The sequence below is a fragment of the Rhinopithecus roxellana genome, chromosome 18, assembly GCF_007565055.1.
Source record: "Rhinopithecus roxellana isolate Shanxi Qingling chromosome 18, ASM756505v1, whole genome shotgun sequence".
NCBI lineage: Eukaryota > Metazoa > Chordata > Mammalia > Primates > Cercopithecidae > Rhinopithecus > Rhinopithecus roxellana.
The window spans coordinates 98,840,742-98,860,021 of record NC_044566.1 but is presented as its reverse complement, the minus strand read 5'-3'; the positions used below and the strand labels follow the sequence as shown (position 1 = coordinate 98,860,021).

General features: G+C 38.2%; 1 protein-coding gene across 1 annotated transcript in view; it reads left to right on the top strand.

Annotated features, from left to right (window-relative positions):
- Positions 1–19,280, top strand: part of GPC6 (glypican 6) — a 590,829-nt gene that overhangs the window by 452,179 nt on the left and 119,370 nt on the right. The window contains exon 3 of the mRNA XM_030922398.1: positions 17,403–17,533. Within this exon, the coding sequence (XP_030778258.1) occupies positions 17,403–17,533 (131 nt within the window). The remainder of the gene's footprint in view (positions 1–17,402; positions 17,534–19,280) is intronic.

Below are 19,280 nucleotides of genomic sequence, written 5' to 3'. Positions count from 1 at the left end.
TTCAGCAATGCACATATTGTCTTGGTAAACATCTTAAACAACAGAAAACATGGTTTGAGAGCAGAGAACTGGTCTGACCTCAAATTTACCAGGGTGGGGTTTTTCCCCACCCTGGTAAGCCTGAGGGTACTGCAGAAGACCAGGGTGTATTTCAGTCCTTATCTCAACCGTGTAAGACAAACACTCCCAAAGCAACCATTTATAGACCTCCCCCCAGCAACGCATTCCTTCCCCAGGGCATTAATTATTAATATTCCTTGCTAGGACAAGAATTTAGTGATATCTTCCCTACTTGCATATCCATTTGTAGGCTCTCTGCAACAACAAAAACATGATTCTCTTCTGCCCCACCCCGCAGGTAGTCAGACCTTATGGTTGTCTTCCCCTGTTCCCTGTAAATCGCTGCTATTCTGTTCTTTTTCAAGGTGCACTGATTTCATATTGTTCAAACACACGTTTTACAATCAATTTGTACAGTTAACACAGATATTGCAGTGGTCCTGAGGTGACGTATGTCCTCAACTTACAAAGGTAACAGGATTAAGAGATTAAAGTAAGACAGGTGTAAGAAATTATAAGAGTATTATTTGGGAACTGATAAATGTCCATGAAATCTTCACAATTTATGTTCCTCTGCTCAGCTCCAGCCGGTCCCTCTGTTCAGGGTCCCTGACTTTCCGCAACAATGGTCACAGCTCTGCCACACATGCCCAGCCTCATCACCAGGCTCCTCATGTCCCTGGGACTCAGTGTCTTTCTTCACACATAAAGAGGGTGAACTGGACACAGACCTGTCTCAGTAAGGTTTTGTCATTTCAGGGATGATGATAAGTCGTATCTTCCATATAAACTTCATGGGAAAATAAAAGGAACTTTCCCATTCATAAAGAAATAACAATCTTAATACAATAATAAGCATTTGTTGTGCTGCCTGCCTGGTGTTGCATTTAACCCAAAGTAGGAAGAGTCTCCCTGATAGCAGAGATGAATCCCAGAACTAACAAAGGTTAAGTAAGTTGCCCTAGGTCACAGAGCCTGTGACTGGTGGCACCAAGCCTCGAGGCCTGACACACATCTTATAATCATGCCTCTCTCCATGCCGCCTCTCTGGGGGAGTGAAAAGACCATTCAAACTGTTAAGGATTCAAAGTAACTCAAGTGAAATGTGCAAGTTAATAAAGATGAAGGAGCAATGTGAATGCTTTTATAGCTTTGTGAAGAATAATTCAGGATCGCAGTACCCATGTAGAAATAACAGAGTCACTATGAGAGACTTAAAGAGAAGCTTAATTGCAGCAAAGAAAGAATGAAAAAAATCTGAGATAGGACAAAAAATGCTTTGTCTCTATCATCTGTGCTTTCTCCTTCAATATTCTCTTGTAAAATGGGTAAAACGGTGAAATCAGCACTTGGAATTTAGTAAGTAAATAAGATACTGGGTAAGCATGTTGATGCTATTTGTGCAATTTAGGCACGTGGTATACCAGATGGAGTGAGAACAGACACTAGGGCTACTGCTCCATGAGCTGCTGTTTACATTTAATGAGTTGCTTTGGGTTGGTCCAAATTAATCCACTAGCTACGAAAACACTGTGGGAGGCACTAGAAACACACACACAGTTCTCTCAGAAAGATCTTTAAGAACTCTTTACCCCTTAAATTCTGTGATTTGTCATTAAGGCAAGGAATGATAGGTTGACGTGAGTTATTTGAACATTCCAAGCTACAAATGACATAAAAACTTATTCCTATGAAGAATCAGCAGTAAAAATTTAAATAAAGAGTTGTGATTGGTAGTATATACTTTGATGTCCATCAAATTCATGATTTACAAGGCCTACTTTTCCTGGCTTATGATGTAACTAAACATCTCAAAGATATAATATAGCAATGAGATGATGCTTACATGAATATATTATGTTTTTATGAAATACAATGCATCATTCTCCTAAAAAGAAGCCAATGTTGGAAAATGAATCCTGTAGATTCTAATTTCTGCACTGTGCGAGGACTACTGTTGAATTATTTTCCACCACAATTTGCATTTTCTTTTGCAGTGTTGTAGCAAAATAAGCCTCTTTGTTTGCACTGGTTTCAGAATTAATTTAGTTTGTATATTTGTTCTCTCCTCCTCTCCCTGGATTTGGTTTCAAATTAAACAGTTGTTTTCATTAAATTCTCTTTTATTTGGCCTTAGTTCTTTGGTTACTGTCATTATTCTGGATGGCTGTCCCTGTTTTATTTTTGAATCTGATATCTGTACACTGTTTTAAATTGCATTTAATTGGTTAACTTCCATTTTCTATTGTTTACCTCATTCTGGATACTATGATTTCTGTAACTACATCTGATTCCTGTCATGGTGTGATCTTTTTGTGTGAACCTAAACACCATACAGGGTTGGCAGAATGAGAAAAAGACAATCAACAATTTGATGTTTACTGAATGTGGACAAATTACAAGGAAGAAACAAAAATGACATTCATCACAGAGATTGTCTTGAAAGTTAATGACAAACTTAGAGTCTTGAAAAGCAGCAGGAACTCCCTTGTTTGGTAAAGCCAAAAATATCAGCATCTTTTTTTTTTTTTTAGCTTAACCTAGAAATAACCTCTGACAGAAGCAAAAGCAGCCACACTTTTCAATTTCAAGCTAAAGGAACTAAAAAGTTATTTCTACCTAATAAAAAAGTACAATAAGATTCTGAATTCCCACAGAAACTCTTCATCGACGTTATAACACATCAAAAGCCACCAAGGGGCCATTTATCCTGTAGACCAGTGCTAATAAAGTTTTGTGGGCATTTGTGATGGTGTTCATGGCAAGGGAGTAGAGATAGGGAGTTTTAGCACAGAGGACAAGGTAGCAAGTTAGTTTTTATAAACTTTCTGGAAGAAAATACAGAAAGATTTTTAAAATTTATTCCAATGATTCTTTTAACAAATGTTTAATAACACCTCTTAGGATCCAAGTATTGTTCTAGAGGTTGGAACTACAGCAATAACCAAAACAAACAAAATCCTTGCCTTTTTAAACATTCCATAATATTTGGAAAACAGGAACAATAACAACAATAATAAGTCAGCAGGTGATCATTACTATGAAGAATCAAGCAATGGGAAGAGTGACTAGGAGTTGTAGGGTTGTTAGAGAAAGCTTTCCTGAGACAGGGCATTTGAGTAGAGACCTGAAGAAAATAAGAAAATGAGTTATGTCTACATCTAGAGGGAGAATATTCCAGGAAGAAGGCCCTGGAACAGTAGAGTATCTGGACTGCATTTAATGAGGCCAGTGAGTGAAAATATAAATGGTAATAGATTAAGTCATGGAGGTGACCTTAGAAAGGAGAAGACCTGTGTAAGTGTGCACAAGACTGAGGGAATGTAAACAAATGATTGGTAAATTTAACTATAAAAATTCAAAAATTTCTGCATAGCAAAATCCACCAGGAATGAAGAGAAAAATAAACAATAACTAAAGGAAAATATTGGTAATTCATGAAACAAAAGGATTGGTTGTTTTGATTGTTTTAAAAAGAAACTTTTTTATGTCAAAATGAAAACAAATCCAACAGTAAAATAAATAGACAAAGAAGAGGAAGACACAAAGCACTGGAAACAAATAGCTTTTAAACTTATTAAAAGATGTCTAACCTACCCTATAATGAGGGAAATTCAGGGTAGAACCACACTGAGATGCCAGTTTCTTACTATATCAGATGGACAAAGATCCAAACGTTTGATCTTAACATGTCAACGTTTGAGACTTCAAGAATCAGATATTGTCATGTATTGCTGGTGAGAATATAAACAAGTACAGCCTTTATGAAGAGAACTTTGGCAAAACCATCAAAATTTTATGAGCCCATATCTTTGATCCAGCAGTTTCACTTCCTAAGACTTTATCCAACAGATTTATTTGTACATAGGTTGAATTATGTACAAGAGTATTCACTGCAGCATTATTTGTAATAGCAGAAAACCCTAGGACATGTTGAGTAGTGAAAAATGAATGAGAAGCCAAGAGTGGAGTCTGATTATTGATCTCTTTGTAAACTTGAACCCTTGAAAGTTCTTGATTAGGTAGAATGATAATAAGGCTGTGTTTAGAAAAATGTGTCTGACATTGGTTTCAGGATGGATTGTGTGTTGGGAAGAGCTCCAAGTTCAATGTCATTTAAAGAGTTCTGTTTGAGCTGAAAGGGGAGAATCCTTGTTTAGGGGGAGAGGTGCCAGGGTGATATTAGGTAAGGCTGGTGAGGTAGGTAGGGACCAGTGTATGAAGGGCCTTTCTCATTTTTATTTTTATTTTATTTTACTTTAAGTTTCAGGATACATATACAGAACGTGCAGGTGTGTTACACAGGTATATGTGTGCCATGGTGGTTTGCCGCACCTATTTACCCATCCTCTAAGTTCCCACCCCTTTCCCCCTCAACAGGCCCTGGTGTGCGTTGTTCACCTTCCTGTGTCCATGTGTTCTCATTGTTCAACTCACACCTATGAGTGAAAACATGCGGAGTTTGGTTTTCTGCTCCTGTGTTAGTTTGCTGAGGATGATGGCTTCCAGTTTCATCCATGTCCCTGCAAAGGACATGATCTCATTCCTTTTTATGACTGCATAGTATTACGTGGTGTATATGTACAACATTTTCTTTATCCAGTCTATCATTAATGGGCATTTGGGTTGGTTCCATGTCTTTGCTATTGTAAACAGTGATGCAATAAATGTACATGTGCATGTGTCCTTACAGTAGAATGATATTCCTTTGGGTATATACCCAGTAATGGCATTGCTGAGTAAATTGGTATTTCTGGCTCTAGATCCTTGAGGAATTGCCATACTGTCTTCCAAAATGGTTGAACTAATTTACATTTCCACCAACAGTGTAAAAGCCTTCCTATTTCCCCACAGTCTCACCAGCATCTGTTGTTTTTTGACTTTTGAATAATTGTCATTCTGACTGGCATGAGATGGTATCTCCTTGTGGTTTTGATTTGTGTTTCTGTAATGATCAGTGATGTTGAGCTTTTTTACATATGTTTGTTGGCCACATAAATTTCTTTTGAAAAGTGTCTGTTCATATCCTTTGCTGACTTTTTGATAGTTTTTTTTTTTTCTTGTACATTTTTTAAGTTCCTTGTAGACTTTGGCTATTAGACCTTTGTCAGATGGATAGATTGGAAAAATTTTCTCCCATTCTGTCATTTGCTTGTTCACTCTGATGATAGTTTCTTTTGCTGTGCAGAAGCTCTTTAGTTTAATTAGATCCCATTTGTAAATTTTGGCTTTTGTTGCAATTGCTTTTGGCATTTTCATCATGAAGTCTTTGCCCGTGACTATGTCCTGAATGGTATTGCCTAGATTTTCTTCGGGGGTTTTTATAGTTTTGAGTCTTACATTTAAGTCTTTAATCCTTCTTGAGTTAATTTTTATATAAGGTGTAAGGAAGGGGTCCAGTTTCAGTTTTCTGCATGTGACTCGCCAGTTTTTCCAGCACCATTTGTTAAATAAGAAATCCTTTCCCCATTGCTTGTTTTTGTCAGGTTTGTCAAAGATCAGATAGTTGTAGATGTGTGGTGTTATTTCTGAGTTCTCTGTTCTGTTCCATTGGTCTATATGTCTGTTTTGGTACCAGTACCATGCTGTTTTCATTACTGTCACCTTGTACTAGTTTAAACTCAGGTAGCATGATGCCTCCAGCTTTGTTCTTTGTCTTGGCTATATGGGTCTTCTTTGATTCCATATGTAATCTAAAGTAGTTTTTCCTAATTTTGTGAAGAATGTCAATGGCAGTTTGATGCAAATAGCATTGACTCTATAAATTAATGTAGGCAATATGGCCATTTTCATGATATTGATTCTTCCTATCCATGAGGATGGAATGTTTTTCCATCTGTTTGTGTCCTCTCTTATTTCCTTGAACAGTGGTTTGTAGTTCTCCTTGACGAGGTCCTTCACATCCCTTATTAGCTGTATTCCTAGGTATTTTATTCTCTTTGTAGCAGTTATCAGTGGGAGTTCATTCATGATTCAGCAGTCTGCTTGTCTATTGTTGGTATAAAGGAATGCTTGTGATTTTTTCACATTGATTTTGTATACTGAGACTTTGCTGAAGTTGCTTATCAGCTTAAGGAGTTTTTGGGCTGAGATGATGGGCTTTTCTAAATATAGAATCATGTCCTCTGCAAACAGAGACAATTTGACTTCCTCTCTTCCTATTCAAATATGCTTTATTTCTTTCTCTTGCCTAATTGCCCAGAACTTCCAATACTATGTTGAATACGAGTGATGAGAGAGGGCATCCTTGTCTTGTACCAGTTTTCAAAGGGAATGCTTCCAGCTTTTGCCCACTCAATATGATATTGGCTGTGTGTTTGTCATAAATAGCTCTTGTTATTTTGAGATATGTTCCATTAATACCTAGTTTATTGAGAGTTTTTAACATGAAAGGATGTTGAATTTTATCAAAGACCTTCTACATTTATGGAAATAGTCATGTGGTTTTTGCCTTTGGTTCTATTGATGTGATGGATTACATATATGGATTTGTATATGTTGAACCAACCTTGCATCCCAGGGATGAAGCTGACTTGATTGTGGTGGATACGTTTTTTTATATGCTACTGGATTCAGTTTCCCGGAATTTTATTGAGGATTTTCACATCGATGTTCATCAGGGATATTGGCCTGAAGTTTTCCTTTTTTGTTGTGTTTTTTGCCAGGTTTTGGTATCAGTATGATGCTGGCTTCATAAAATGAGTTAGGGAGGAGTCCCTCCTTTTCAATTGTTTGGAGTAGTTTCAGAAAGAATGCTACCAGCTCCTCTATGTACCTCTGGTAGAATTCGGCTGTGAATCTTTCTGGTCCTGGGCTTTTTTTGGTTGGTAGGCTATTAATTACTGCCTCAATGTCAGAACTTGTTATTGGTTTATTCAGAGATTCACCGTATTCCTGGTTTAGTCTTAGGAGGGTGTATATGTCCAGGAAGTTATCAATTTCTTATATATTTTCTAATTTCTTTGCATAGAGGTGTTTATATTATTCTCTGATGGTAGTTTGTATTTCTGTGGGGTCAGTGGTGATATCCCCTTTATCATTTTTTATTGTGTCTATTTTATTCTTCTCTTTTCTTTTTTATTAGCCTAGCTACCAGTCTATCTATCTTGTTGATCTAAAAAAAGAAAAAAAAAAAAAAGCTCCTGGATTCATTGATTTTTTGGATTCGTTGATGTTTTGGAAGGTTTTTTGTGTCTCTGTCTCCTTCAATTCTGCTCTGATCTTAATTATTTCTTGTCTTTTGCTAGCCTTTGGATTAGTTTGCTCTTGCTTCTCTAGTTCTTTTAATTGTGATGTTAGGGTATCGATTTGAGATCTTTCTAGCTTTCTGATGTGGGCATTTAGTGCTATAAATTTCCCTCTTAACACTGCTTTAGCTGTGTCCCAGAGATTCTCGTATGTTGTCTCTTTGTTCTTATTGGTTTCAAAGAACTTCTTGATTTCTGCCTTAATTTCATCATTAAGGAGTCATTCAGGAGCAGGTTGTTCCATTTCCATGTAATTGTGTGGTTTTGAGTGAGTCTGTTAATCCTGAGTTCTAATTTGATTGCGCTGTAGTCTAAGAGACTGTTAATGATTTCAGTTCCTTTCCATTTGCTGAGGAGTGTTTTACTTCCAATTATGTGATCAATTTTAGAATAAGTGTCATGTGACACTGAGAAGAATGTATACTCTGTTGATTTGGGGTGAAGAGTTCTGTAGATGTCTATTTGGTCCACTTGACGCAGGCTGAGTTCAAGTCCTGAATATCCTTGTTAATTTTCTATCTCATTGATCTGTCTAATATTGACAGTGGGGTGTTAAAGTCTCCCCCTATTATTGTGTGGGAGTCTAAGTCTCTTTGTAGGTCTCTAAGAACTTGTTTTATAAATCTGGGTGCTCCTTTATTAGGTGCATTTATATTTGGGATAGTTAGCTCTTCTTGTTAAATTGATCCCTTTACCATTATGTAATGCCCTTCTTTGCCTTTTTTTATCTTTGTTGGTTTAAAGCCTGTTTTGTCAGAGGCTAGGATTGCAATGCCTTGCTTTTTTTTTTTTTTTTTTTTTTTTTTTTTGCTTTCTATTTGCTTGGTAAATTTTACTCCATCCTTTTATTTTGAACCTATGTGTGTCTTTGTACGTGAGATGGGTCTCCTGAATACAGCACACCGATGGGTCTTGACTCTTTATCCAATTTGATGAAGGGCCTTTCTTATGCCAGACTAAGAGGGTCAGACTTTATGCCTTTAGAGTGGGGAAGTGGCCCAATCAAATTCACATTTTTAAAAGACAGCTCTGCTGGCAATGTCAGAGAAGAGATTAGAGAGCAACAAAGCCAGAAATAATTTTTAAAATCAGAAACAAAAATGTTTTAATACTCCAAAAAGGGCTGGGACCTTCTGCCTGGGTAATTTGTAGTCCCAAGTTGGCCCTCTTTCCAAGTCATTCAGATCCTGACTGCCTGCTGTGGTTATGTATTCCTTAGTCTCCACTAGCTGTGCTCTCTTTCTAGCCTCTCCGGAAACACATTCCAGCCCAAGATCTCACAAGCATTTTAATTCATTGAGTTGGGTGAAAGCAAAGGATTTGTGTATTCAGCGTGCCTGTCTCCAACACGCCACAGGAGACAGCAGTGCCCCTAATTACATTCATGCCATGGGCATTAATCAGCCTATATATAAACACATGCAGCCATGTTTTTCTTTTTCTTTTTCTTTTAATGAATATCTGGGTGCCAATGAGTGAATTTACCACAGTACTTTTTAAGTGACTTGCTTTTTTAAAATTCTTTGGTATGCTTCTCAGTGGGGAAAATATCTCAGTTAAGCTAAAACACACATGCAGCAGATCGGTAAGAGTAGGTGAGAATTGCTTCTAAAGAAAAGAGAAAAATTGGGTGCCATGGAATTCTGATACAACAATAAGGTAGATTGTGCTTACAGATTTCCTTTTTCAAAGAGTTGATCATTAAGGACAAATTTAGATGACTTAATGAGAACATTGAAATGACACATTCAAATACCCCCCAAAAGAAAGAAAGTTGTTTTTTGTTTTTTTTATTATTATTATACTTTAAGTTCTAGGGTACATGTGCACAACGTGCAGGTTTGTTACATATGTATACATGTGCCATGTTGGTGTGCTGCACCTGTTAACTCGTCATTTACATTAGGTATATCTCCTAATGCTATCCCTACCCCCTACCCCCGCCCACGATAGGACCCGGTGTGTGATGATCCCCTTCCTGTGTCCAAGTGATCTCATTGTTCAATTCCCACCTATGAGTGAGAACATGCGGTATTTGGTTTTCTGTTCCCTTAGTCCTCTAGACCCAAGGACCTAGAGGTATTACCATGTCTTTGCTTTCCTTTTTGAAGCCTGTCTTGATTATTTTTTTTTATTATACTTTAAGTTCCAGGGTACATGTGCACAATGTGCAGGTTTGTTACATATGTATACATGTGCTATGTTGGTGTGCTGCACCCATTAACTCGTCATTTACATTAGGTATATCTCCTAATGCTATCTCTCCACCCTTCCCCCTCCCCACAATAGGCCCCAGTGTGTGATGTTCCCCTTCCTGTGTCCAACTGATCTCATTGTTCGATTCCCACCTAAGAGTGAGAACATGTGGTGTTTGGTTTTCTGTTCTCGTGATAGTTTGCTGAGAATGATGGTTTCCAGGTGCATCCATGTCCCTACAAAGGACACAAACTCATCCTTTTTTCTGGCTGCATAGTATTCCATGGTGTATATGTGCCACATTTTCTTAATCCAGTCTGTCACTGATGGACATTTGGGTTGATTCCAAGTCTTTGCTATTGTGAATAGTGCCACAATAAACATACGTGTGCATGTGTCTTTATAGCAGCATGACTTATAACCCTTTGGGTATATCCCCAGTAATGGGATGGCTGGGTCAAATGGTATTTCTAGTTCAAGATCCTTGAGGAATCGCCACACTGTCTTCCACAATGGTTGAACTAGTATACAGTCCCACCAACAGTGTAAAAGTGTTCCTATTTCTCCACATCCTCTCCAACACCTGTTGTTTCCTGATTTTTTTATGACTGCCATTCTAACTGGTGTGAGATGGTATCTCATTGTGGTTTTGATTAGCATTTCTCTAATGGCAAGTGATGATGAGCATTTTTTCCTGTGTCTGTTGGCTGTATGAATGTCTTCTTTTGAGAAGTATCTGTTCATATCCTCTGCCCACTTTTTGATGGGGTTGTTTTTTTCTTGTAAATTTGATTGAATTCTTTATAGGTTCTGGATATTAGCCCTTTGTCAGATGAGTAGATTGCAAAAATTTTCTCCCATTCTGTAGGTTGCCTGTTCACTCTCATGGTAGTTTCTTTTGCTGTGCAGAAGCTCTTTAGTTTAATTAGATCCCATTTGTCAATTTTGGCTTTTGTTGCCATTGCTTGTGGTGTTTTAGACATGAAGTCCTTGCCCATGCCTATGTCCTCAATGGTATTCCCTAGGTTTTCTTCTAGGGTTTTTATGGTTTTAGGTCTAACATTTAAGTCTCTAATCCATCTTGAATTAATTTTCATATAAGGAGTAAGGAAAGGATCCAGTTTCAGCTTTCTGCTTATGGCTAGCCAATTTTCCCAGCACCACTTATTAAATAGGGAATCCTTTCCCCGTTTCTTGTTTTTTTCAGGTTTGTTAAAGATCAGATGGCTGTAGATGTGTGGTATTATTTCTGAGGGCTCTGTTCTGTTCCATTGGTCTATATCTCTGTTTTGATACCAGTGCCATATGGTTTTGGTTACTGTAGCCTTGTAGTATAGTTTAAAGTCAGGTAGCATGATGCCTCCAGCTTTGTTCTTTTGGCTTCGGATTGTCTTGGCAATGCAGGGTCTTTTTTGGTTCCATATGAACTTTAAAGCAATTTTTTCCAATTCTGTGAAGAAAGTCAGTAGTAGCTTAATGGGAATGGCATTGAATCTATAAATTACCTTGGGCAGTATGGCCATTTTCACAATATTGATTCTTCCTATCCATGAGCATGGTATGTTCTTCCATTTGTTTGTGTCCTCTTTGATTTCACTGAGCAGTGGTTTGTAGTTCTCCTTGAAGAGGTCCTTTACATCCCTTGTAAGTTGGATTCCTAGGTATTTTATTCTCTTTGAAACTATTGTGAATGGGAGTTCATTCATGATTTGGCTCTCTGTTTGTCTGTTACTGGTGTATAAGAATGCTTGTGATTTTTGCACATTGATTTTGTATCCTGAGACTTTGCTGAAGTTGCTTATCAGCTTAAGGAGATTTTGGGCTGAGACAATGGGGTTTTCTAAATATACAATCATGTCATCTGCAAACAGGGACAATTTGAGTTGTTCTTTTCCTAACTGAATACCCTTGATTTCTTTCTCTTGCCTGATTGCCCTGGCCAGAACTTCCAACACTTTGTTGAATAGGAGTGGTAAGAGAGCACATCCCTGTCTTGTGCCAGTTTTCAAAGGGAATTTTTCCAATTTTTGCCCATTCAGTATGATATTGGCTATGGGTTTGTCATAAATAGCTGTTATCTTTTTGAGATACGTTCCATCAATACCGAATTTATTGAGAGTTTTTAGCATGAAGGGCTGTTGAATTTTGTCAAAGGCCTTTTCTGCATCTATTGAGATAATCATGTGGTTTTTGTCTTTGGTTCTGTTTATATGCTGGATTACGTTTATTGATTTGTGTATGTTGAACCAGCCTTGCATCCCAGGGATGAAGCCCACTTGATCATGGTGTATAAGCTTTTTGATGTGCTGCTGGATTCGGTTTGCCAGTATTTTATTGAGGATTTTTGCATCGATGTTCATCAGGGATCTTGGTCTAAAGTTCTCTTTTTTTGTTGTATCTCTGTCAGGCTTTGGTATCAGGATGGTGTTGGCCTCGTAAAATGAGTTAGGGAGGATTCCCTCTTTTTCTATTGATGGGAATAGTTTCAGAAGGAATGGTACCAACTCCTCCTTGTACCTCTAGTAGAATTCGGCTGTTTTTTTTTTTTTTTTTTTTTTTTAATTTTAATATGCTTCATCTATGTCACTTCAAAAAGATTCTAAACTCCATGAAGGCAGCACCATGGACAGCTTCTGTGCCCCTACCAATTTATAGTGACCCTCTTTGGCACTTAACAAATAGTTACTAGATTAAGTTGAGCTTATTTGAATTGAATTTTCAAGGTTTTTTCTACCTAGGAGAATCTTAAAAACATATCTTTTTTGTAAATTTTTTAAATTTTACTTTAAGTTCCAAGACACATGTGCAGAATGTACAGGTTTGTTATGTAGGTATACATGTGCCTTGGTGGTTTGCTGCACCGATCAACCTGTCATCTAGGTTTTAAGCTCCACATGCATTAGGTATTTGTCCTAATGCTCTCCCTCCCCTTCCCTCTTACCCCTCGACAGGCTCCAGTGTGTGTTCTCCTCCCTGTGTCCATGTGTTCTCATTGAAGATCGTATCATTCTTAAAAAATGAGTTTATCTTCTTGCTTTGTCTAAAACACTTTGAAAATCATTATGTTCTAGGTTAAAGTCAGTGGCATTCAGGAAAACCATTTCTGATTTTAAGTCTCTTTTTCTCAAGATGCAAATTGAAAGTGTATGTATAGTCATATTGAGTCACACTTAAGATTTATATTGTAGGGGAACATAAACATTCAGGATTCTCCTTACTAAAAACAGCAGTAAGATAGTTTTTAATCCAATGCCATCCAGACATAGCAGATAATGACTAGTTCCCTGTGACAAGAGACTTCATTCTTCATGAAGTCAATACTTAGACAAAAATGAGAGTTGTTTCCTTCTTCCAAACCTACTCTATATCTCTCTCACATCCCAAGGGGAATATGGTTCCTCACCTGAGGCTAGCTGGTGTGCCTTTGGTGTACCATAATGCCTTGTAGAAGTTAAAGCAAATTCTCTGTTCCCTTCTGGACAACATTTTATTTTTTCTTGACCATCTCAATGTTTGTAATCAGCGGGGACATCATAAATGCTAAATCTGTCAAATATTAATTGACTAGAATTCTGAACATTTAGGTCCTGTCAAACAAAAATGGGAAAATATCTGAGTAGTTTATAAATATTGTCATTTGGCTGTTCCAGTTTCCTCTTACCACAAAACAAATTATCCTCAAATTTAGCAGGTTAAAAATAACAATCCTACTATTATAAATCAGTGTACTGTGTGTATTAGTCCATTCTCATGCTGTTATAAAGAACTGCTTGAGACTGGGTGACTTATAAAGGAAAGAGATTTAATTGATTCACAGTTCTGTATGGCTGGGGAGGCCTCAGGAAACTTACAGTCATGGCAGAAGGGGAAGCAAACATGTCCTTCTTCACATGGCACCGGTAAGGAGAAGTATGAGCAAAGGGGAGGAAAAACCCCTTATAAAGCCATCAGATCTCATGAGAACTCACTCACTGTCATGAGAACAGCATAACTGCACCCATGATTCAATTATCTCCCACTAGGTCTCTCCCACGACACATGGAGTTTATGGGAACTACAATTCAGGATGAGATGTGGGTGGGGACACAGCCAAAGCATATCACTGTACACCAGATATTCAGGCAAGGCTCAACTAGTTGATTATTCTGCTCCATGTGATGTTGACTGGGGTCACCAAGTGGTAATCAGCTGGCAGATGGTCTGGTCTGGAAGGTTCAAGATGGCTTTGCTCATATGTCTGGCAGCTTGGCAAGATGGAGATCTAGGCTCAACTGGGACTGTCATCTGGAATCCCTACACATGCCCCCTCCAGCACTGTGATCTCAGAGTAGAGTCTTGTAAGAGACAGAAAGTGGTCTCTTAAATACTAGCACTGGAAACTGGCAGAGTGTCACTTCAACCACATGCTATCAGTCATAGGAGTCACTGAGCCAATCCAAATTCAGAGGACAGGACATAAACCCCACCTCTCAGTGAAAAGAGTGTCAAAGATATTGCAGTCATCTTTAATTGGCAAAGAAGCACATCATGAGAAAATAATGCAGCTTTGTATCTTTCACTAATGAACTCATCCATCAAAAGGCAGCTATTATCAAAAGATTAATTTAACATGCAAAAGAGCACCAGCTATGCATCTTAAAGTCATCCATGTGCCTTTTACTCCCTTATTCATCATAGCAATTGCTGTCAATACTTCCACCAAAATATCTTACAAATTGGTCCTTTCCTTTCCCCTTACAGTGCCTGGAGGTGGTGACTTATAAAAGCTAAGCTTTGTTAGGAGCTAATTTTGTGCTGGTCATTGTACTAAATAACTTTACAAGCACGATCTCGTTTCATTGTGCCTACCACTAGTATGAGGCATATATTGTCATAATCTCCGTTGCATAGTTTAAGAAAATGGGACTTTGTGAACTAAATGACTTGTACATTATCTCCCAGGCATTTAGTGGAGGAGTCTAGATTGAAACCTGGGCACCTGACTCCACAGTCTTCATTCCTAACCAGAAACCCCATGCTTACACAAATAGAGGGCCTTGGCCCAGAGGCGCGGCTTTACCCGCATCCTGGCTCCTTGCCTTTGGTTGGGCACCTCTGGTGGAGCTGCTACATGCCCCCCACCAACCCTAGACTAACACAGAGTCAGTGTCTCTCTATGTACATCCACACTTCATGCTGATATATATCAGTTATTTCTAATATATCTAAATTTTATTCTCCAGATAAAAATTACATACTGCTTTAGGGAGGCAACAGTCTTCTTTAAGGAGAAACAAAACAGGCAACACAGGACATGTAAGCAGAAAGGATCCGCTGATCATTAGCTGACATACTGTAACTGTCCTGATTTAATTGGCAAGAGAAAACAGCTCCAAGAGCAGAGTTAAAAATAATATTCCCAATATTTCAAAATATAAGTGGCACAGAGATAATTAAGACAGCCCAGGAAGGCAGCCTCTGGAGTAAGTTATGCTATGTTGTGACTTAACTGGTTTCAGAGAAGCTTACCAACTACTGCCTTGATGTCACCAAGTTATTTTGTGTTTTCTTCACTTTGAGCTGAGAGAGAGGCTGAGGTGTCATGTCCTGAGGCTTGGCTTTCCTCAGCCCCAAGGTGGGAAGGAGGTTCTCCTCCAGGGAGCTTGACTGATGGTGACAGGCTTGCCTGGCAGGTGGGAAGCAAAGCAGTCAAGCACAGATGCACGTGGCTGCTCAGTGGGCCATGCAGACCCTCTCTCCACCTGGGGCCTGGGGTCAAAGAAGAGCCACCATTCACTTTGAGGTCTTTTCCAAGTCCCAGGGCGGACAGCTCTGACCTTCCACTGCTTTGTCACCTCATCATGTGTTTGAACTTGGCCTCTACAGGCAGTAGCTATGAACCTGACCTTTTACAGTGGCCTCAAAAACTTTGGAGGAGTTTTCTGAAAAGCTGCTTTTCCTTGCATGTCATGAATATTTAGAACAAAATAGGGAACTGGGGATGGGGGTGATTATATCATGTGAATACAAATATGTTTGTTTTTTAAATTTTTTTCTACTTTTAGACATCATGTTATTTGTGTAGATTTATCTGGCCTTCTATCAGGTAGCTTTTTTTCACAAACAACTCTGTCATCAGAAAAATATAAGCCCAAAAACACACTATTAATGCCCTTTGTCAGTCTTCCTCCTATTCTTCACAGAAACCTATGTATCATTATAGTCAGTGCATCCACATTATTTTATCTAGCTGTTTCACATACAATTTTTTCTGAGCTTTTCTAAGAATTTGAACAATTTGTGTGTTTTTTAGTAAAAGGAATCCAGTATTTCAATGTATTTGCATACATTCACACTGTTTAATGATTTATCAAAAGGTATTTTGATTAGTAAGAACTACTGAAATTAATCAATATAATAGTCATTAGTGTTCTTATTATTGTGGGTAATTAAAAAAACATGAAGTCTACCCTTAGCAAATTTTTAAGCTTGCAAAAGGTCTCACTAAGGATGATCCCGAAGTTTTGAGCCAATGTATACTGGCTTTGGAGTCCTCAAAGGAGAATCTAATTTTATTTCATGTTTTTACTTATATTGTGTTTTTAAAAAATTAGTAATGGCATAAACCAGATAAGAAACAACATAAAGCAGCATATTCTGACTAGTGGTCTACATTAAAAGAAAAATAAATAGGGCCTACTTATATCAAAAATGTATTATCTTAGTTTATATAACAAGGCAAATTAATTGAGATAATGAATAGAAATATAGGAACTGGTAGTTTGGGCAAATGGGGCCATTTAGTTTTATGTTGAATAGTGCTGGGTCATCAATAGGATTGCCTTTTCCCAAGGCCAAGAAGGCACCTGCTTAGGAAAGGGTTACCTTGAGCACTTTTATTGTGGCTGGGGGAAATGAGTTTGCAGGCCTCAGAACCTGCAAGCTTAGTACCATGGTCAGGGTTCAGTGTGGAACAGAAACGTTGAAATCACCAAAGGGAAACTTCCCCACTTTATGATACAAATCAAACAGCTTCTCACCTTACCTATAGAAGATAAGTTCTACTAAAGGTGAGAGTGTTTTAATTTAAACAAGAAGAGAACCTGCTCAGAGATGATTTCAACCCCATAACTTTGAACTGTGACTCTATGTTAAGTCCTTATGATCCAACCCAAAAACTTGTCCTTTTTCCCCCAGGCCACAGTAACTTTCAGACTTTGAATATAACTGATATCTTCAACAGAAAACTAAATACTTCCAAGCAATACTGCGTTCATTTCAGTTCAGTGTAATTTCATCAACTTTTTTGAGAGCTTATAATGTGGTGGGTACCATAGTAGGCCTTGAATATACAAAACCAAATCAGAGAAGCTCCCCTGTCCCCCAAAAGATATCAAAGTGCAAATGCTGAAAGGAATGCTGAGTAGTGTGATCACATCCAGACAGATCTATACATCTTGAGAGACCCAGAAATGCTTCACACAGGTAGATATGCTTCAATTGGGTCTTGACTTTTGTGCATCCAAATTCACAAATCAGCACTTCTTCCCTCATATTCTCAGTTTTCCCCAGACTCCAGAAGAAGAGAAGCGAGACCTCCTTTTCTAAATGCAGCTGATCCCTGACCTAATACTCTTTTTACTTCATGTGGAATCAGTAGATATATTTAACATTCTGCATTTGGACTAATTGTCTTATTTTCAGCCCTGGTTCTAGACATATAAAATAATTTTGAATCTTCAAACAAAATACAATCATTAAGATTCAGTCATCTATTTCATTTTGTACTATAATGAAAGCAAATTTAAAAACGTGAATGCACGGTTATTTTTCATCCAGTTCTTTTAACAATGTTTAAACACAGGTTGGGAACCTGGAGCTCCCAGTTTGCAAATAAATCATGTTCCTGTATTTTAACAGATGCAATGCTCTTGGTGGCAGAGCGACTGGAGGGGCCATTCAACATTGAGTCGGTCATGGACCCAATAGATGTCAAGATTTCTGAAGCCATTATGAACATGCAAGAAAACAGCATGCAGGTGTCTGCCAAGGTATTTGCATTAGTAATGTATCTGCCAATACATGGACGTTACACAGGTGCGGTAACCTAAAAACGAAGTAACTAGATATGTCGGCTGGGCTTATAAATTCTAATATGCTGTCAGTGAGCTTTTCCTGTTGAGCCACAAATTTGCTACTTCATTAAAAATGTCTAACAAAATGGCATTGAGAAGGAAAGCAATTTTTTAGCTTGCAACTACTCAATCACGAAGAAATTATGGGCTGCCAAAAAGTTTCAGAGAGCCCCAAGTATGTTGACTAATCCCTCACATTTGTGAGCAATTTGGGGGGAATTTTCTTTTTAATGTTTGAAATGTCTGCACACCCTCGCCCTGTTCTGTCTCTAGCAACTTCTAATTATATCTTCGGCTGTGCAGACCAGGCACATGTTCTATATTTTCAATTGTAAATAATTAAACATCCCATCTGACTTCCTTTTAAGACTATGGTGTAACTTTCATTAACGAATCTTCAGGGGAAAATGCTCCTTTGTATGAAGTCAAGCACACATGAAAAGAACAAAAGTAGCACATTTTCATAAATCATAGGAGACAGAGCTCCTGGGTTTGCAGCTGCACAACACAAATGCCAGGTGCACAATTTTTTTTGTTTCCATACAGTTGAAGATAAACAGGACCCACCTTAAGCAAAATTGAGAAATTTGCAGTGGGTCTCCTGCCTCTTCCTTCACCAACCTTTTTCTCCCATAGTGATGCCTGCACAATGCCCTTCTGTTCTCTTGACTAGTCTCCCTTTCATGAAACACTAACCAAATCTGTATCAGTCCTTTAAACCTGGTGACTGAGTGATTGCATTTTAATTGAAAGTCATTTACACTAAAATATGTCAGGCAAAGAGTTGCATGATTAGCTTTCTTTAATATTTAAAATCCTTTGTGAAAGAGATTTCAAATATAATCATGCAGGAGGGGACATGCAGGTAGTAGGAAGACCTTGCAGAGCAGAAAAAAGAGCCACGGATTCCTACTAGGTCTCCTTGGCTAAGCATGAGTCAAACTAGATTTTGGCTTTTCAGGGTGAACTGGTAGGATGAAGGAGAGGAAAGAATCTGGCCTGGGTCCCTTTTTCTCCCTGGGAGATTGGATGAGCTAGAGTTTCATAGGCCTTTTGGGGGGTTTTAATGAGCTCAGGGTAGCCTGTATAAAGGAGGATGCTCCAAATTACCATCACCTGTTGGGGAAATAGCATGTTTGGGGTTTGCACGAAAGGCCATTTTCTTTCTTTCCTGTGGAAAAATAGCAATCATCCATTCCTCTCAAATCTGTGCCTAGAAACCAATTAATGTTATTTTGAGAGGCATGGTATCCCATTGGTCCTCAAGTAATCAGGTGCTAAGATTGTTAATGTTAAAAACAGCTCTAGAGAATAGGACAGGAGAAACACATGGACAAAATTATCTGCAGTTTGAGACCATCACAACTTCTTAGAAGTAGGTGTCTGTTTCCATTGGTGCATGTGCATACATTTTCCAAGTAAAGTATTCTTTTTTACCCTTTTCATTCCATTCATTCATTCATTCATTCAGCAAATATTTATTGAGAATCCATGTGGCAGACATGGTTTTGTCCTGGGGATAGGAGGGAACAAGGCACCATTTCTGCCCTAAGCTTACTTTCTAAGAGGAGAGACAGACACTGAACAGATCAGAAATTATATGAATTAATTAACATAACATAGCACCACACAATAATAAGTAACAGGAAGAAACTTCTCCTTC